The 21066-nt window shown below is 42.3% G+C and overlaps 1 protein-coding gene across 6 annotated transcripts in view; it reads left to right on the top strand.

Annotated features, from left to right (window-relative positions):
* The window catches only part of mtus1a (microtubule associated tumor suppressor 1a), a 28611-nt gene that overhangs the window by 1177 nt on the left and 6368 nt on the right, over nt 1-21066 (top strand). The window contains exons 2-7 of one of the 6 annotated variants that reach the window (XM_070962512.1): nt 1335-3430; nt 4178-4412; nt 8249-8341; nt 8842-8961; nt 14126-14343; nt 19534-19600. In XM_070962512.1, coding sequence (XP_070818613.1) covers nt 1421-3430; nt 4178-4412; nt 8249-8341; nt 8842-8961; nt 14126-14343; nt 19534-19600 — 2743 coding nt within the window. In that variant the 5' untranslated portion in view covers nt 1335-1420. Of the gene's footprint in view, nt 1-1334; nt 3431-4177; nt 4413-6195; nt 6956-7510; nt 7823-8248; nt 8342-8841; nt 8962-9631; nt 10682-14125; nt 14344-18554; nt 18788-19533; nt 19601-21066 lie in introns of those variants that run through there. The other 5 variants (XM_070962513.1, XM_070962515.1, XM_070962514.1 and 2 more) reach the window with 5 other exon arrangements.

Below are 21066 nucleotides of genomic sequence, written 5' to 3'. Positions count from 1 at the left end.
AATATTTTTTTTATTTGTATGAACTTTGAATCATAATTAATTTTATAGTCAACAGTGTGTTAATTTGTCTATCACAGTGTCTCAATTTATCTCGTGAAGATAAATCAATACTTTTGAGTTGACGCTTGCTGAATGTGTAATTTGTAGGTTCCTTGAAAATTCTTATTGGGTCGATGTGTGAGCACAAATGAGTCAGTAAATGTGGCTGATATTTTGGCTATGAGAAAAAACAGTCAGTGTAATTATAGTTTTGTGCTGCTCAGGCCTGTAGCTAGCTCCAGTATTGTCAGGTCTTTAGTGACTACCAGTGTCTGACTCTGTAGTTACGTCACTCACGTTAAGTCAGGCTTGCTTTTCCCTTGGTGCTTAAGAAAAGAAAAAGCTTAATATGACACCTAGGCCATTCATCTACTGGATTATATTTTATGTTTTGTATTGCTGCAAAAAAACATGCATGAATGGAAACGTGAGGTTAACATGTTGTATAGTATAGACTGAACGCTCTCTTCCATGACTGTTCAGTGTTTTTCTTTAGACTTGTAGTATTTTAATGTTGAGTGCCCTGACAAATAAATTAACCCCTGAGCTCATTTGTTCATTTACAACTGGAGCAGATGGAGTGCATGTCCATGTGTGTCAAGTGATAAATTTTCTTATGTGCACTAGGATGTCTGGGGTCTGCATATTGGAACATTTTGAGGCTGTTGGTGACTTGATATCTTAGTCTCTGGTGGTATGTCCCACAATGGTGCTTTTGTTGTAGTAGTGGCTGGCAAGCTTAGCAGTCCCGTCTGCTTAAATCAACACAACAGTGCACAACAAAGTAGTTAAGACTTTACTTCTCACGCCAAACACATGTTGGCGCTTCTCAGAGTAGAAATATGGCTTGTAGCTGCTAGTCCATCCTCACGTGATTATTAAACCATGATTCAGGACAGACCGGAATGACAGTGGTTGTGGCAATGTTTTCTGCTTATTCCCACCTGGAATGTAAAGTGTACCCCATAGGAAAAAGTAGGCACCTTGACATATGATGCTGTGTCTAGTGAAACATATCTTTAGAAAGGATATAGATACTTAGGTAAACTGATATTCAGCAGTCTTAATGAAATTACAGCTTGTGGCACATAGCACAAATAGGTAGGAGGTAATTTAAACAGACTATGTACTCCCTAACCACGATCCTGATGACTTTTGCATTTTTCATTCAATTGAGTCATAAATAATTTGTCTGTCTGGCTAGTGTTACAATGGTCAATGGCAACAAAGGCTTACCAGGGGCAAGGCAGGGCCTTTTTGGAGTCCTAGGATTGACCTTTTCCTCCTCATTACAGGCATTCAAGCCCGATCAAAAATTTGATGGATTACAGTGCTGCCGACCAAATCAGGAAAATAGCGGAAATCCCATCAGAACTCCAAAATGTCTAATAAGACATTTAACATGTCTACTAACCAAGCTGAGTGCACAATCCCTTTGCCCAGCAGAGACCTGCAGCTGGGCCTGTCATCTGAGGGTCACTACAGCGACTTGTCTCTATCCCCCTCACCTGACTACAACAGTAATATTTCCAACCTGAGTGACAGAGAAGCCAGCAGCTCCCCTGATGTCAACATGCTGGAGTGCTGTCTCAGCGATGGTTCCCCTGTGGATAAGCCCTACAGCACCACCTTACCACAGGGTAATGTGCTCTGTGGTGTAAGCATGAACCTAAACCAAACTTTTATTGCCACACCAGTTAATGGCAATGTGAATTTCTGGAATGAAGACTCAAGTCTAATGAGAAACCATGAGACGGGATCAGAGAAGTATCAGACTTTTAGTACGAACACAGAGGATGGAAGCAGCAGTGCAGTGACGTCTCCAGACTCTGCTGGCAGGGAAAGCCAAATGGATTCGTGTGATACGTCCCGTAGAGGATCCACTGAGAATGACTTCTGCTCCCTGAGCTCTGGGGAAATGGTAATAAGGAGTAACAGTTTTTGCCGTGAGGACCAGTCACTCATTGTTGTTTCTTCCCTGGAGGAGTCGTCAGTCTCTTTAGCTGGGGGCCATCAAGCATTGCCCGCTGAGCCTAACCTGCTGTCAACCATTCTGTTGGATGTCTCTGAAAAATCCCCAGAAAGAGTCATTGAGGAGAACACAGGCCATTTGTGTCTTGGCATGACTTTCACTCAGGCAGAGCTCCCAATTGAGGAAAATGATACGGCAACATCCAACTCTCGTGTAGCCCTGCTAAGTGAGAATGAAGGAGGTCTTTTGATGACCTTTGTCTGTGAAACATCTCCTGCAGATTGTGGAAAAGAGGCTCAGGTTGCAAGTGCTGAAGGACACCTGCTCAGTGTCCCTGGAGCATTTACACCAGAACAGACCAAGACATTTGTTTCCACTCTGTCAGCTATGCAAGACACTGATAAGGATGTTCATACTTCCACTCCAGTACAAAACACTGGGAAAATGACACCTAGCCTCCCCTCTTTTTCAGTGTCTCCCTGCACTGAAAATGCAGGCAAACCAGGACACCATGCTGTTAAACAGCAGCACATCTCTGTGGCTCCTAAACGTTTGGTAGCAGGACTGCCACCTTCAACTGGCAAAGCCAAGAAAATAGAAATTAAGAAGTTTCCCAAGTCAGACTTCAGCAGCATAAAATCTAAAGTGGTGACAAGAAATGTGCATTCAGTGTCAGTGCCAGGCCCTGCTTCACAGCACAAACCCTCACAGGTTAATGTGCACAATAAACACACTGAAGCACATCGAGGAGCAACTATCAGGAATAGTCCTGCCAAGGTAAGGAATAGCATTATAGCTGTCACTACCCCCACTAAAATGGTCAATAATGCTCAGAGACAAGTGAATACAAGTGATGCTAATTTTGGCGTAGCAATGACGCAGTCATCTAGGCAACCTGCTGTGGATGGACAGGGCAAGAGTAGAGCATCTTCACCTTACCACCAGCTAGCTGCAAAAAAATGTGCTTCAGTAGTCCAATGCAGTAACGCCAGCTCTGAAACAGAGCAGGCAGCCTCAAGCCAAGTGGCAAACTCTGCAGCACAGCATGCTGGCAACCAGCTCTTCTGCGTCTCATCCTTAGAAAAATCCCCTGATAGAAGTGGCCAAACAGATCCCAAACCATCTCCAAAGAAGGGCAAAATTCAGGTCAGGTCAGGCTCAGCATTAGGTCAGGACAAGCCTCCTGTCCTCAAGATGCGGCCTCGCTGCTCGTCAGAGAGTTCATCATCATCTAGGCCACTTAAGGAGAAGAAAGCAACTCCAAGGCTCTCAGCTAGCTTCACCGTTTCCAAAGCTGTCACCCACCTGGGCCAGACCAAACCAGGGAACCTGAACTGCTCTTCCCACAATAAGCAGGCTGAGGCCACAAATGGACCTGCTGAAAACTCTACAAGAGAGGCTAAGAAGATCAGCCTTGTGGTGAGTACTGATTTGTAATATAACAATTTAATTTAATTTGACAGTTAAAAATTCAGTAACAATTATATCTAATAAAATACTGCTAATATTTATGTTAAAGATGCAGTCGGCGATTTTAATCCAATACATTTTTTTTGTATAATTCAGCTAGCTGGCAGTCCACTCTGTGCTAAAAAAAAAAAATCTAGTGTTGGTATGCTGCCCTGTCTCTGTAAACAAAGTGGCTCCGATCGAGCTGCACCACACTATTCCAGCCAATCAACAGCAGGGGAACCAGTTGCACTCTGACCTGACTCTTCATTTGCTTCTGCTGGCTGAGGAATGGACCTACATGATGAATGAAATGTACTCTAAATAATATGAGATATTACCTTGTCAGCTTCATATAAACATACTTTACTTGCTACGGCAGACCTCACATTCGTCTTTGTGTATAATTGTGTAATTACTTATTGAGGCTAACTTACCGGATGCTGCACACCTTATTTCTGTTTTGGTCAGCCAGCCTTGTTGTTAGGGTCCTTGCCTTGGCAATGCATGTTCATGATTTTGGGGGGCTTCTGAAGTAGCACTGATGGGAGGGGCAAATTTGTTTCACTGTTGAGTTCAAATATCTCTCAAGAATCATTCACTGAACCTTTTCAAGCCATCCAAATATTTTGGTCTGGAATACAGAAAGATTTGGTTGCAGCTGGCAGGGATGTCTTTGGAAAGGAGAGACTGAGTGAGAAATTGCTCTCTTTGCAGGCAGAGTCCAGAAAATCGTCAACAGCAGGAACCTCATGGGATGAGAGTAAGAGCGGATTTCGAGTACGGCCATCTCCTAGACGAGCAAGAGGAGCACCACTATCACAAGCTCCAGCTGCCAGTCCCAGACCAGCCACTCTGTCAACCAGGCAGAGGCAGGGGACCCTGGGGAAGGATGAATGCAGGATCTCCAATACTGGAGCGACACCACAATCCAAGCAGAGGAGCAGTACAAGTAAGACTCTTGACAATGTTAAATACTGTGTTTTTTGCTTGTCCAGTTAAGCTGAGTCTCTGATAATATTGTGGGAGTCATATGAAAAGTTTAAAGTTGTCTTTCATTTGTTTCACAAAGGGTGAAAATTGACCTGTGAATGTCAGTAAAGAAGCATAGGTCATGTGACCTGCCTTTGACTAAGTGGCGAGCTAATGATTTCCTAACTATATCCTCTGTTGTGTAAACAGACAGAATTGTGTAATGGGTCTGTTTAACCCTGTGCCTGATTGGAACAAGCACAGTTTTACATTTTCTGACTTCTGTGTTTTATGATTTAAGCATGAGTTGTCATCAGAAAGACTAACTGATGGATACAATTTGAGAAAATATTAATATTCAAACTCTACCGAGCCCGAATGAATTTAATGCAACACAACATTGCACTATTGCAGTCTTCTGCAGGACAGCCTTTATATGCAGCTCAAACACACGGGTCTGAAGTAAGTGGGTCTGACAAGACTACTCTCACATTCGGGCATCACTTCTCCTTGTTTACAAAGCTCAACCAGAAACGGACAGAGCTTTTTCATTTTTTCCAACAGAATGTCTAGCACTGCTTAATTTCCCCAGCATGGGATCAATAAAGTTTTATCTTATCTATCTTATTTTAACTCCACACCTACAGTCATGATCTCTTCAACAAACTCACGTCCTGCATCTGTTGATGTGGTTGCACTTCTGAGAGTTTGTTGGCTTGATGAGCTCTGGCTCGCGCTGTGCCTCTCTCTCACAGAGGATATCTTCTACTTGACTGTGTGTGAGTGTGACACCACAACATAGCAGCATAGTTTTTTGTTTTGTTTTGTTTTGTTTTTCAGGATCATTTTGGTATCAATATTTTGGCAATTTCTCTGATTCTGCATTTTCACAGTTGATTGTGTTTTTGTTTACTATTAAGTTCCATGCGGTTTTTCTGCATTGCAGAAATGATGTGTTGGTCTTATATTTGGTTGCCTCCAAAAGTTGCAGGATGAAATCAGTACACAACAGCAGATACACATGCACACAACACTCTGCTCATCAGTGCTGGAGGAGATGTAGGCTACAGCTAAACAGTGTGTTAAGTGTGTGAAATGGTGAAATGGTTAGTAGAGCATCAGTTTCTTTTTCAAACATCTAAAAATTAAATGCAATTAGTTACATGCACTTAAAGAGAAATATAGGCAGAGTTTGCATTGCAATATAGTGTAGTACCAGCTGAAGTTAGTAGCCATCTCTCAAGCTGCTCTGATCTCTAAATAAATTTGCATTGTGGATAGTCTTTTTATGTGAAGTTATGCCTCTTCAAAGTTTTGGGTGAAGTCAGATGAGATATTGCTCTTTTTCAAGAAAAGAGGCAGCTGTGTAGAAGCTGGTGTGAGTGAGTGAGTTGAGGGCCATTGTCAGCAACCATATCAGCACAATTGACATGAAAATCATGCATTTGTATACTTCAGTTATTCAGGTTGTAGTAAAGCAGTCTCCCCATCAGAGGGTGAAATGGAGTAGTTTCTCTAATCGGCCTCCTTCCTGGTGACCTCAGTCGTGTTCCACAGGAACAGTGTTGGATACAGATGTCACCTCCGATCTCTTGTCTAGGTCTTTGAGATAAACAGCCAACTCCCTCTGCCCCACTGCTCTACATAGTAAGAGGAGTCATGTGGAAGGAAGGGGACTCTTCCTCTGATGGGAAGCCATCTGTACGAGTGGAAAAAGTAGGGGAAGGAAAGGGAGGTTTTTTGAGCTCACCAATAGTGTTCAAGTGAGAACACAGTGTTTGAAACGAGCACCCTGAGCACAATAAAGAAACACTCCACGGGGATGCATTGCTTACAATGCAGCATTTTTTGAGTTTGTTGTTTGTTTTTAGTTGTTGAAGCTGGACATGTTTGCTGTAGTGAGTAAGATTGGTAAGTGATGCACGATTTCTGTATAAAATGTAATAATTAAGAAGTAGGTTAGCTGTTGGGGATATTTTTTCCCACAAATTAATGTTTACATTGTTTTCTAGACTTTCTTAAATCTACTTTTTTAACTTCCTAGTTTTGCTTTCAGACAGAAACCTCTAAAATAGAAGTAAATACTAGTAAATAAATACATTACTACTGGTTATGAGAAAATGATTGGCAGGTTTAGTAGGCCTGATCTGGCCTGTCTGGTATCTCTGTGGACATTTGTACTTCCCAGAGCTTGTATTCGTGACCAATACACCGGTGAGCTGAGTGTGTGTATTTGACCTTGATAAAGGGGTTCATGCTGCTGTTTATTTGTGCTCCATTGCATCCCAGGCAGTCAGAGAGTGCAGGCAATAGGAGAGCCATCCCCTGGAACTGCCTTAACAGCAAGTATTAAGACCCAACTGAATAGATCCCGACCTCCTCAGACTCCCACTCACCCCTCTCTTATGGGCCCTACCCGTACTCCTGCTTCTAGACTGCCACGCAAGACTCTGAGGCCACCGAGGAGCTTTACTGAGGCCAGTGTTCACAATGAACTGAGTAAAGGTGCTGGCAGTACAAAAGGTGAGCCTAACAAGGATTTACATTTTGGTAATGGGATGTTCCATCCCTACAGGCTCTTACATAAAGGTATAAAATCAGCTTTAATCAGGCTGTTTTCCAGGGTCAGGTGGTGCTCAGTGGGCTTTTTAAGCACTCATCTGGACATGGAGGGGAGGGGCTTCTGTTTGAAACAGTGACCCACTTCAGGGCTGGGCTTGGATGTAAATCTCCCCCAGGGCAAATCGTTCTCTAATTTAATACCTCCACATCAGCCTGGATACAGGCATTTTAAGTTCTGTAAGAAAACATCTTTTTAAGCTGTCAAAAATCTGTATGAGTGAACTGAAATCCAGCCCAGTGCCAGCAAATCATTGTGTGTTGTGGCTGAGCTGCTGGTATTTATTTTCTTCCTGGAGAAAATAAAAGAAAACGCACTGTTGGACTGTGTGCTCTTTTCCATCCAGCATCTTCGACAGCATGCAGGTCTATGATTGGATGAAAGGGCCTATTTTCTAAACTGGGGACACCCCCCCTTGTGTGGTTGTCAGGGCAACAGTTTCTATTCCACTCCAGTTCACACACAGTACTGCCTGGAGGAAAGTGAGCAGACATACACTGCAAACAGATCATCTGAGGTGCAGGAAAGGAGCAGTTTACCAATTTTCTTTTTTAATTAAAAACCAATGGCTGGTTACTCAGGACTTCGAAGCTGCACTTGGACTGAATTTCCAGCTTATGTTTTCAACAACTCCTCTTCACTGGCACAGGGCAGTGCAGCATCCAACTGTGATCTCACCCTCTTGACATGCCTGCTCATTGGATCCTATCGCTTTTGTATCATCCCTTTGTTAGCTGCATTTAATGGAAAAGATAGAAAACTTTGGAGAAGTAAGTGAGACTGGAAGTTGAATCATAACTGCAGTATCCATGATGAAGTGTTTGATTTTAAAGTGCATGTGGATATTTTAATCAGAGGACAGAGACATTCATTTTACATGCTAGATATTCATTCAGTCATAGTGTTTACAAACGTGATTTGCCACATCTTGCTATGGTGACTGTATTTCATCACATTTTTAAAATCAGAATAATTTTATTTACTGTGATGCCCTTGGGATTGTGCTTGTTATACTAGAAATGGTCTGTTCCGATCATCCTCTCAGTAGATTGACATGACTTTCTGACAAATTGTTCGCCTTTACAGCAGTACTGTGTTGAAATGTCCAGGGAATTTCTACATAAACACATGCAATCTTCAGAGTTTCACTGCAGGATTCGCAGTATTCAGCCAGCACTTCTTTACTTGCTCAACAGTTTCTGGAGGAGCTGCACTTAAACCATCCCCATTCAAACCTGTTGTGCTGAAAACTAGATCCATCACATCCCCTGCGAAAAGCACTGGACCATGTGAGATACTTCCCTACACACACACATTTTCACATGTCAGACTTGACTTTTCCTTTGTCTTGTATTCCTGTTCAAGGCAGGACCATTGATCTGATTAAAAGACCCTTTCTGAATCCCCATTGTTAGAGTAAAAGTGAGTGAGACCACACTGATTTTTGCATCTTTTATCAAATCCTCACACTATCATAAGGAAACGGCCCTGTTAAGTCTGACTTGTGAGAAGGTTTAAGCACTTTAAAACTTCTCACAACACTGCAAAAGGAGCTACTGTTATATTGTGTGGTAACCACATTTGATATGGGCTCTTTGATCTTGATTGAATTAAATTATGTGTATCTTTGTTTTCCTAATTAAGCTGTATGTTTGATCAAACCTCATGACCTCATTCTACCTTAAAAGCTGTCTGCTGCTGCCGGTGGTCATTTGCCAGTGTTCTTGCTACGTTATGGGTCAGATGAACTCTTGCTTCGTGTCTCACCTGGATCTTGTGCCTGTTACAGCTTTGGCCACAGCATGCAAACCTGCTGCTTCCACCAGCAAAGGACCTGCAAATTCTACAGTCAGTCCACTGAAAAGGTCCGCCTCTGCAAGACTTGTTCGTGGAACTTCAAGTGGACCCGGTAAGACTTTTTTCTTTTCTTTGTGATTTCGACACAGCTAATGTCCCTCATAATTACATTGCATCCATTCATTTTATTATGTTTATATTATATTTACTGTGTTGTAACTAAATGCTTAAAGGACTTGACTTGTGGGCTTGGTTACAGATGATATTGGGGTTACTATGCTTTTGTTGTTGTTGTTGTTTAAACCTATATTTTTTTGGTAATGCACTGACCCGACTCAAATCACGTTTAGCTTTCATAATGGAAAATTGATACAATATGATCATGCTGTGCTTGTATCAGCTACAAAGAGCCCTGTCCTCTGCTGCCTTATCTTTGATTGATGTTCAAGTCTAGCATCTATTTAGAAGATTATTAACTGTAAATACTATATATATACTTATATATTTTATATAGCTGAAACTGCTGATGATTTTAATGCTGCTCAGGATGGATGGAAGGATGGAATTCATGGCACTTTACTATAGCAAATGTGGTTTGTGCTTATTTTGAATTGTGGTGTTTGTCAGTGGCCACTCTTTTTTTCCCACACTCTTTCATATTTGTTTCCTGTAAACAAAATCACACTTTAGCTCTTCATTTTATTGACCTCTGTTCCTCTCTGCTACACACACACACACACACACACACACACCTTTGGCGAGATGTTTTGAAACCGATAAATAGAATGTATATAATGCAGAGATAAGAAGACGTCAAAGTAAAAATGACAAAAAAAATATTCTCAGGACTGAACGTAAGCCATGCAGGGTGACAAGAAACAGAAAAAAACATTAGTACTGTAACACAGCAAAAAAATCATTACACTCAGTCAGCATATTGTTCAGGGTCTTGGATTAAGAGGCAGCTCACAGCGGTAGCTGAGGACACGTTTTCACAGAGAGCTGTGTCCGCCATGCTGTCTACAGCTCAGCTCATCAGACAAAACCATGCCGTGACAAGTCTGTCATCTCTTGCCATCCCACTGCTGGTGACACAGAGAACGAGGGGAACTGAGAGGAAGAGCGGGGGGCTGGTTAAAATCCCATTGGTTGCAGATATGCTGTTTGCTCCTCCCTCTCCTTTCTCTCCCACCCCACCCCCTGCATCCCACTCTGCTACAGCTCCGCCATCATCCAGCTTGGAGATGCTCCTATGCTCTGCTGTGAGAGACTGATGTGTTTGGTGAATAGCTGACGCCCGGCTTTACCAAGAGGATTAAGGGATTTTTCCTTTTTTTTTTTTTTTTTTTTTCCTGCCCCTATCACATCTATTAGGCTGTGCCACAAACCGCTGGCCAACCTTTAGCCTTCTCTCTATCTTCCAGCCTTCACAGCTGGGAATTAGATTTTGAGTCGGGAAACCTGCCATGCTGAACTGGGTGCCCTCACTTTTTTCAAGGCTGTCCCTGTGGTGTAACTCTTACTACTGTTTTTTATTGCTTTATTTATTTTTGTGCCTGTCAGTGCTGCTGTCTCCTGAAGCATGATACACTGAAGCACACCATGGCGTGTGGTTCATAGACAGAATCAAGCTTCTGCATTTGGACATTTAAAAAAAAAAAAAAAAAATTATTGAGTAGAAGTCGTGGGTTTCTTGCTTTGTTTTTGAGAGATGTTATGGTCTCCGAAGCTCTCCCTGTCCAACATCCACGTGCGTCTGACAGCCAAGGGTTTACTCCGAAACATTCAGCTGCTGTCAGGATGCAGGAAGAACACTGTGGTTTTCCAAGCAGGTCTGTCGCTGTTATTTCACTGTTAAATATTTCTGCTGACATTGTTCTGGTTTTTGAGTTTCTGTACCATAATATTGAAGACAGACCTAGCAGCATTTGCCTCACGCGCAAACCTGTGCACTTAGCTGTTTTTGAAATCTATTTTTAGTGTGGCTGTTTACTCTCCGTTAAAGCAGGAGGTTCATCTTTCATTTACCTACCTTGGAGACCAGAACGTGTGACCCTGGTCAGACATATTTTAGAAAACAAATGTTGAATTCAGGAAAAAGGTTACTTAAACAAACATCAGTTGTCTCATTTAAAGCCATAGTGGTATTTCAGAAAGACTTTGAAGCTGCCTTTTTATGACTGTGTGTCAACATGCGTGTCGTCTCACTCTCTTACTCACTGGGACGCGCAGGACTCCTGTTTCACCCTGAGATGTACCAAGGTTATTTTGGTTCTTGGTCTCTAGGTTGAACCATGAGAGCCTTGTTGTGATTGTTGAACTGGACTGTGGGAACACAGTAGCTTCCTGTACTTCCCACATTTAAAGCATTCTTCTACCAAATACCAAATATGGTAACTTTGTTTACAGTCATGAAGGTTTAAATAAGTCAACACAGGAAAGCATTATTCATTTACTTCAAAACAAATCATTTAGTATGTACATGGAGTGCCATGCAAACACTTTTTTTTATGTATTTAGACAAGCATCCAATGAATGTTACACTGAGAATTATTGTCTGGTATTGTTTCAACCAAGCACTATAACAAGTGCCTGATTGTGAAGGGTCTCATCACCCATCATGCTTTGTGCTCTGGTGTGATATCTCCATCTAGCAGCAGAGCACTATGCTGTGGAGTCACTAAGTCACTCAGTATTTGTATTAAATGTACTAGTTGAATTGGTTTAAAATGATTCTTTGAGCCTGGGAGGAAGTATGAAATAAAGAGGGCAACATGTGTCATCGACTCTGTTCAGACACTTTGATGGAAATAGCTGCAGGTCCTCTGTTGCCATGAAACAAACAGAGAAACAGCCTGTGTGCTTACATAAACTCAAATTCATTTGGAGAGTACAGATTTGTGTGTTGATGGAAAACAAGAGCCACATTGCAGTTAAAAATCTGAGATTGATAAAGCCAGGGATTATACGAACTCATAGACTATGTTTGCTTATGTGTGAATATATATTTCCTGTTAGTGAGTACATATGGAAATGATACTGGGCTGCCCTCAGAAGAAAAAGTCTAAATGAAGCAAATACAGGTTTCTCTTTCATCGTGTGAGTGGTTGAAAAACAGACCAACTGATTTTCTTAGTGGTCTGCAACCTGGCTGCCTATTTAGACCTTTTTGAATTATTTAAAAAGGTGAGCTGCTGTTGCATAATGTCCACTCCTGACCTTGGAAAAAAGCACAGGATAGTATCTGGGGGAAAAATAAAAATATAGAAACATTTCTTTTTGTCAGCTCCTCTTTATATGTACATGTTAAAAGAGGCAGCAGCAAACATGGCTTTTATTTTTTATTATTGTCCCAAAGGACAAACTAAAAACAAACAGCAGTAACTGCATACTGTTTCAGGACATACAGAGGGATAAGAGATTCACTTGTCACAACAACAACCATGTAATTTTTACTAACATGCTGGTTACAGCATCACAAAGACAAATTCAAAATTTCCACAATCTAACGTCAACTATCTGCCACACTGTCTGCAGTAGCTCAGCAGCAGCTTGAGTCTGTCGTGGAGCTTGACTTCATTCTGTTAGCAGGCATGTTTGTGCTTCATGTTGGCCGTGATGTAAGTCGAGATGGTGTCTGTCCTCTTTGCACAACCAGCAGAGGGCATCCTAATTTAAAGAAATCCTTTCAGATACCAAAATGCAGCATCATCAAAAAAGATTGAAAGCTGAGCAGCACAGCTCAAGTCCTTGTTTGGATCTTTGTCAGAAACAGATTTTCTGTTTTGACATTTCTCAAACTGCACACATGTGCATGATGCAAAGATTAAAGGATGCAGTCAAAACGTTGAAATGGAAATTGGGATTTGAATGAGCTGTGTTCCCTACCTCAATTGTCCTGCTGTACAAGCTTGAGGAAATATATGTAAAATTGTTCAGCCTCCTCCAGGTTCAGTATAATGTTAATATTTTGTTTGTCTTAAAGGCTGTGCCCGTCTTTCATGCTGAACTGTTTACTTTAGCTGTGAAACTGAGGTGAGCAGCACATCCGGATACAGAGCTGTGTAAACTCAAGTCGGTCTGTGGTATGAATGTAGCATATAATTATTCAAATGAGATTGTTCTGGCGTTTTATTATCCTGTTTTCTTCTTTTTGTTAAGGTTTCCGTGTTACTGCCTTGACTCCACAGCTTGGTCTTTGAGTCTGTTCTCGCTCTGTTCATCACAGCAGTGTTCCCTCCGTTGGCCTGGCAGCCTGGAGTCTTATTCTCTTTACAGTATTATATTGCCCCCATCAGGCCAATGGTCCAGAGAGCTGTGCACGCTGCAGCTCTGGGATCAGCTGTCTACAGCAGGCAGGGAAGACCCTTCCTCTTGTTAGATTGAGTACCCTCTCTTCCTTGCCAATAGAAACTACAGGATCTTATTTTGAAAGGCAAACACAGCATTGCTTTGCTCAGAAAGGTCTATACCCCCAGTTACATGCTGGGATGATCTGATGTTTTAAAATGATACCCTGCATAGTGCATCTAAATTTAACATGGATATGCTTCAGGTTTTTTGGTTCATGAAGGACATGATATAAACACTTAATGGGCAGGGCTTGTGCCTACATAGTATTAAAGTCGGAGTTGGTATTTGTTTGGTATTCTTTATTGGCTCTAACAGCAGTGAGTATGCCCTCAGGGCACTGGTAGCACAGTATACTCCACTCTGTTCCTGATATCTCTCAGCTGTATTGCATGATGCTCACTGCACTCTCCTCATAGACAAACTGTGCTTTCAGAGAAACCGGTGTCCCATATCAATGATAAGTTCCTTTTTCTCCTCTCCTCTGTTCCTCTATTCTGATGTCTCAGTGTTGTAGCAGTATAAACAAAGTGTTCCTCATAATAGCTGGGTGATGTATTTATGAAGCTGTAAATCAGAACTACTCTAACACAGCCTTGCTAAACTATGTCTTTGTCCTTGGTGACCAGTGCCTGTAGAGCACTAGATTGAATTAGGATATGGAAAGCTAATTGGATTGAGAGAATCCATTTTTACATCTGGGCTGTCGGAGGAGCAGCACTGGGACCCATCAGACCGACTGATTGGACAAAACAGTACTCTGCTGCAGAAATATCCAGGGCTTTGACACTGGAGCTTACTGCATGTGACCCTGACGGGAGCGTACAGGGTGGGTGGTACTGCTTTCAGACCAGCTGCAGCGACTATGGAGGGGGGTATGATGATGATCAATGTTGTCACAACACTCAACACATGTTCTTTCACAGTGGACAAGAACAAACCCAAGGCCGGTTCCCGCCATCAACCCCCTCAGCAGCAAGCATCCCAACGAAGCCAGAGTAATGGCCCTCCGGATGTGGTACCAGCGAGTGTCGTCGGGGGTGGGAGACAGGACCAGAGCATCCAACAGCTCAGAGGACTCCTGGCAGCTAATAACTGCAGATTTGAGGCAGTTGCCATCGTTTTGCAGCAAACCTTGGCTGAGGTATGAAAATTGTATTTTATGTTGGGAAAGTAAGTTTTCTTAAATGCTGTATTTGAAAAACAAGGACTCTTTAAATTATTTTAATGAGAGCAAATAAGGAAGTGTATTGCACAATTCCTGCAGTGGACCTTTTATTCAGAGAAAAATAGAGCTCTTCAAACAACAAAGACCTGTTCCATATTATAGCCATGATATGTATGTGCTGTCAATAGGCCTGATATTTCTCGAGAACACATTCAATTTGTGGTTCTTGGTGTTCAGTCGATAGTGTGACAAGAATCAGAGTATGGCTTACAAATATCATGTTATCACTTGGTTGCCCAGTGCAAAGAAGGTCTGTCGGAATAAAGGCAATACTTTAATTAGCAATACACGTTATCTGCATGTCAGACAGATCTATGAGGAATCACAATATCTGTCCATCCAGTGGAAACCATGCCCACAATAAAATTCAAAAAGTTTCACCAAAATCAGAAGAGCTTTGCATTTGCATTAAACAAAAGGCAAGATGGTTCTTAGTCTTTGCTTTAACATAGACCTACATATTAAAAACACCAACTCTGAATTATCTTATGATTGATCACCTTATATGATAACTACACGTGTCGCAACATGAAATCCTGGTGTTGATACAGGGCAAACCAAATGGCATTTCTATTTACAGCAGCAGCATGGGGAGTGATTTGAAGGGTATGAGAGGCTGCACACACAAGATACACTTGGAAGCTGTCCAACACGAAACAGACCTGTTGTTGTCTCCCACTGAACAACTGAAACAGTCCTGGATCAAAGAGAAATTCTGCTCCATCTCAGAATTCATTTTCTTTGTAGCAGTCTTTCAGTTGTACCTTTCATACATTCATAGGTTATTCAGGCAGGCATGCAGGCAGGCATGGCCCTGATCGTCTTTAAAATATGGATGTTTAGGCTTGCTCTTTGTTTTGGATCCGTTTTAATAGTGGTGCCATGTGATTGGCTTCCAGGAACTAGATGGCCCAAGGGATTATTCTTCCCACAGCACAGTACAAACAGGCTTATTCTGTCAGCTACCCTCCACCCGACCCCAACCATCATACTCCCTCATTTAGTTGTTGCCAAAACAAAATTATGATGTGGTGCTTGGAGTCTATTAAGTCTATTTGCACCGGAAAACCAACAGTCTAATAAGAAAAAAAATTCTAAAATTAAATTGACCTAATGCAGTTAGTAAAGATTTCTATCTGTGTTTTCCTGTAAACCCAGAGGAAAAAATCAGATACTCTGTGTACATAAAATGTCACAAGCTATTTCAGTCCTCTGGTGAACTTTAGAAGTGTCCTCGTCAAATATTTTCACACTGTATGTGTTGATTGAGTGAAACAACTGGAATGTGCCATCTAAATATAAATGGATTTAAGATACAAGATGATATTTAGTTGTGCCCATTGATATGTATGACCCTGTCTTTACTTCAGAGGATTACACCACTCAGACCTTTCACTCATCCAGGTTTCATAAGTGCTGTCCTTCCACTACTGTGTCAGTGTGGAAATGTCTGGTCAAGATACTTTCTTTTCCTCTTTTAATTTGAAAGGTCTTCATTATCTCCTGGCTAACAATGCCTGTTGCAGTGACTGTTGTCAAACGTCAGCAACACACTGAGATAGTTGAGGCAGTAATTGTAGAAACGGTTGATAAGATAAGTGTTTCCAAAAATATCATCAGTTTAGTACATTTCCCCTGCTAAGCCCCCTGTTATTGTCAATATATGACAAGCTATTGACTTTTTTGTTCCTTCCTTACTTTGTGTTTGTAAATAGATTTCATGTCATTGTCAGAAGAGGTTGATGTCTGACATTTATGCTGTGCCAGCATAGGGAGCTGCAGCCAGATCCATTAAATGCACATTAAATATAAAAATAACCTGCACATTAAATGTAAAAATAACCTGCATGAGCAGCATCCCTTTACTACAGAAGGTGGTTGGTAACTCCATCAATTCCAGAGCTCTTTAAAAGGCTGCAATGTGCTTCTGTATGTATTAACAAGTGCCACAGGGAAGAGTAAGAGGGCGTGCTTCACCATTAACATTCTCCAAGTGTGTGGAAGTGTGAAATTCCTTCATTCTGATGTCATTATATCTGAAGTTGTGTGAGGAGATTGTACTCAAGGAGAAACTTCGAACATGAAACGTGCGGACAAGAAGCTCTGGGATGTTCGTTGACGAGAAAACTGTTTCAGAAAATTAAACCACTGCTTCTCTCAGTCTTAACACAGAAAGCCACTCTGGCATTCATTTCCTTCGGCCTAGATTACATCAAGTCCCTTTACTGCCGCCTCACTCCACAGTTTGACACCAGACAGATCCCTTGTGGGAGTGCTCTGGATACTTGCAGTAGTAACAGAGTTCATATCGGTCCAATTTTAGCCTCAGTGAGCTTCAGTGAACTCTGTTGTTTCTTAATTTCTGCTGTCAGTTGCACTGCCCCGAAATGAAAGAGGTGAAAAAATATAGGTATTCTGATTAAGCAGTCAAGTTATTTTGGCATTTAGGAGCCATCTTGGGAACACATTTGCCTGTTGTAACTTGAGTGCACATTCCAGGCATCAGAAAGCCAGTAGTAACTTACTTTTGAGAACAGTGTGCAGAGTATTGACTGTTGGACACATGCAGTCATACAAAACAAAGCTGGGGTGTTTAAATGTGTCAGATGATAGCTCATGTAACGTGACAGCTGGTATTTAAGGCACAGTATGTGATCTCTAGTCACTGAGGTTTGACTCATCCCTCTGTTTGGGTGGCAGGATTGTGAAACTGATTACATCAACAAATATTAAAAACACAACATGTTTGTTCCTCTCTGATACAAAGGCAGCTGTCTCAGCCTCAATGACTCAGCTGTATCTACAGCATGTCCTGCTTCTTTTCGCCGCTACTACAACCCTGATTCAAAAAAATTGGGAAAACAAAATGAAATTTGAAAACTGTCGACTGACAACTGTTCACCAAGTGTTCCCAGTGACCAAGAATAGGGGACTGGTCTTTACCATCACAGTGTGAGAATGTCCCAGCTGTTGACTTGATGATATGAACAGCAGCCAAACACGAAGCAAAGGACTGATTACTTTATCTCATTTGTTTGGCTGGAGTGCATCAGCCCTGGCCCTGGTTTGACATACCTTTTCTCAAAGAGAAAATGCTGTGACATGAGTTTTAGTTTCAGTGCAGGATTGCAGGCACATTCCCAAATAACCAGAAAAATGATTCACAATCTCACCTTGCTTTGTGAAATTCACAGTCCTCCCAGGAAATTGTAACTTGATCGGAAGCAAGTAGTCATTGATCTTAGTCTGCCATCAAGTGTTATTCTACACCTGACATAGTATCATATTGATATACACTGGGGACATGTCTCTTCTTTGCACCCGGCTAGATGTCTCTTGGTTACATGGGCTTTACCAAGTAAGAATCTAGATAAAATAACACAAATGTGCACAGCCAAACCTAGACGTCTGTAATTAGAATAAAAGAATTTTGACAAAATTGAGGTTTAAGCAAGAAAATCTTTGTGTACAGGGCAGCGTGGTGGCCGTTACTTTGCTCAATACCAAATGATTTCTGATTAAACATAAACATTAAACAAATGCCTGTGATTCATCAGTGCGTGATTGCATGGAGAGCATTTACTACACAATGCTTCTTCAGTGACTGTTAACGGTTCAGATGCACTGTTTCTAATGCACATCGAGGAATAATTATGAAGGACATTTGGTCGTTAGTCAACAAGTGACATATCATTTTTTAATTCTATATGTTAACTGTAAAGACCCGCGCTCACAGTGAAGCTGGGAATGTGATCTCTCTCAGCATGATATCATCATGTAATGGAGAGATTGATGAAGCCTGTAGCCACGCAGCAGGTTTTAAGGTAATGGTGCAGAGGGGTGAGGGGAGGATTTAATGTACAGTAGGTTTGGATGAGAGGTGGGGGATGGTGGTAATGAAGCCTCTCAATATATCCCCAGGGAAGGTCACTGCACAGCATCATGTCCTGCTCCATCAGCCTGATGTCAGGCAGCTCTGTACAATTTATCTGTTTGCTCCATTCTGGCTGCCTTCAGTGCTGTCTTAAAGTGACCTCCCCTCCCCGGTGAGGAGGCTGCTCTTATGCTCACTGTAGCCTGCCCCTTTTGTTTTTTTTAGGTGTAATACGGTAATGCACTCTGCAGTCACTCACCACAGCCAGTGAAGCGGCTTTTTCAGTCCTGCCTCAGATGTAGTCAGAGCAGTCTGGGGAGGAGGTGCGCGGAGGTGGTGCGTCCACCTGGACCACTGTTTGTCCTGGAGTACTGGGTCTCCATAGCCTGGGGGGGGGACTCCGGCACCCAGGCCTCAGGCTGAGGCTGGATCATGGGCTGTTCTGGCAGCAGAGTGTGCCTTAGTGCTCCCTGCACTGCAGAGAGGGTAACTGGCTTCTACATTGTTCTAGTCTGCAGTGAGGAATAGATGCAGATCTGAGGTACAGCAGGACAGGGTGAACTCTATTTGTTTTTGTAAAGTGATCAGCGAAGTGACGTTTGGCTTCTCTTACTTGGTTATTTTGTCTTAATAATTGAATTATTCAGGCTGTGTGATGTCCTGTTTGGTGTCAGGTTGTTCATGTGAGTCAGCGCAGTGGGAGAAAGGTGGTAAATCAGAGAGAAACAGTTTTGGGATCATCTATGCGTCAGTTTGAAGTCTGGAGGAGCACTGCAGCTACAGCACTGCCCCCTCTCCACTGCAAAACAGTCAGAGAGGGAGAAGTAAAGGCGTTAGGCTGACAGAAGGCATGTGCTAAGGCTGAAAACATGAGTTGAAAGTCAAGTTTTCCTTGACCCCCCTCCCTTATGCTGACAGTTTTTTTTTTTAACTTTGTTAGCTGTTGAGCTGTTAATGTATTTATATTTGGTCGCCAAAAACAATGTGCTGGAAGGAAAAACCCCAGATGGTTATGTGTCAGGGTGTTGCCCTGACAGAACCTTCCTCCTTACAGTGAATAACCCTTCAGATCCATAATGCTGGCATTGCTCATTTGTGATCTTGTGATCTCTCATCTTTGTGATTTAAGCTGGTTGCTGTATCAAATCAAATACTCAGTCTTCATGAGCATGTGCATGACTGTTTACTTTTTTCCTCCCTCTCTCTTTCTTTCTCTCTCTCTCTCTCTGCAGCGTGATGAAGCCACAAGGCAGTGCAGGGATCTGTCCCAGGAGCTGGTCAACCTTCGAGGAGAGCTGGGTAAGTTAGTCACCTGGGTCACACACCAGCTGTGTTTAAAGTTGTTATCAGCAGAGTACACATTCCTGGTGCACGCTGTGATGGGTTTTAGGCCTGTTGATTGTCTAGTTCAGGTGATAAGCCAGGAAACGTGGATCATGTTGGGATAGTTAATGAGGACGATAGGGTTTTTCCTTTTTACATTTTTTAAGTTGTTTACTTGGTTCACATATGCTGTTGCTGGGATCTAATGCAGTTATTGATCTGAGTCATCGGTGCCTTATGAGATTTATAGCTGATGTTATTCTACATTGATGAACTGATTCACCCCTTACGTTGCATAAATTCCTCTGGACTAACAGTCGTGCAGTTCAGTTTATTTGATAAACAATGTAATCTTTATTTAATGGTAATAAAATAGTTCAGTGCTGTGCCTGAAGTGGTTTGAGCTATTGGAGACTAGCTTTGCTTATTAGATGGAACTGGTCATGAATTTGATATTGCTGTTTCTGTATGCAGGAGAGGTCTCTCTGGTTAGCTTTTGCCCACCACACAGATAGCCCCTGTGGTTCTTCTCCTCTTGTTTAACTGCTTCGTTTGCAGCTGAAAATCAGATACCTATTTGTTGAGGCATGTGTGCATGTGGTGTCAGCTCTTTGCCCGGGGAGTGGCAGGTTGACCTCTGACCCCACACAAGGGAAGGGCTCCCAGTGGTGGAATGCCACACCACCTGAGGCCTTGTGAAGGTTTCGGGACAATGGCCCGTGTTTGATGTCCAGCCTAAGTGCTGTCACACCAAGTAGCCTTGCACATACCGGCATGTGCACACTCAAAGACACGCTCACACACACGCTCAAACACACGCTCACACGTCAGCTTTCGCCTCTCTTTAAAGGCAGCAGTAATGTTGTGGCTCCAACCCTCCCTCACAGCCTCGGGACTTCCACATGACTGCTCTTAAATGCTGAGCGCTGGTGTGTCTGTACTTTAACACATTCTTCACATCAGGCAGGACGTGAGACCTACGCTGATCTCAGATGGAGCTTTTGTAATATATATTGTAAAAGATGTTTGGAAGTCCAGAGGTATTTTCGTTTGTTAGTCTGGTTTTAGTCCATTTCTCTCTCAGACTGTGTCCCTGCCTGCTTCCACACTGATCTCACCCCTCATACGGCAATAAATTACGGTCTTGGGCCTCAGCCAAAATTGTGATCCAACCACACCCCCTTTGTTATCATTCCTCACACGCAAAATTCCATCTAAGAGGGATCTGCATTTTTCATCATCTGCATTATCTGTAACACTTCTAAACTACAACAGCCGGCTGACTGAGGGCCAAAATACAGCTAACTTTAGATTTCCTTGGCCCTCCTCCCCCATATGAGCCATGAGGTGTTTTTTTGTGAGGTGGATTTAGACTAGAAAGGCTCATATGACCAGATCTCTGTTACACATGGTTGTGGAGTGCTGGCCTCCATTTGTTGAGC

The sequence above is a fragment of the Chaetodon trifascialis genome, chromosome 5, assembly GCF_039877785.1.
Source record: "Chaetodon trifascialis isolate fChaTrf1 chromosome 5, fChaTrf1.hap1, whole genome shotgun sequence".
Taxonomy (NCBI): domain Eukaryota; kingdom Metazoa; phylum Chordata; class Actinopteri; order Chaetodontiformes; family Chaetodontidae; genus Chaetodon; species Chaetodon trifascialis.
The sequence above is the reverse complement of the archived record's forward strand: the minus strand, read 5'-3'. Positions and strand labels throughout refer to the sequence as shown.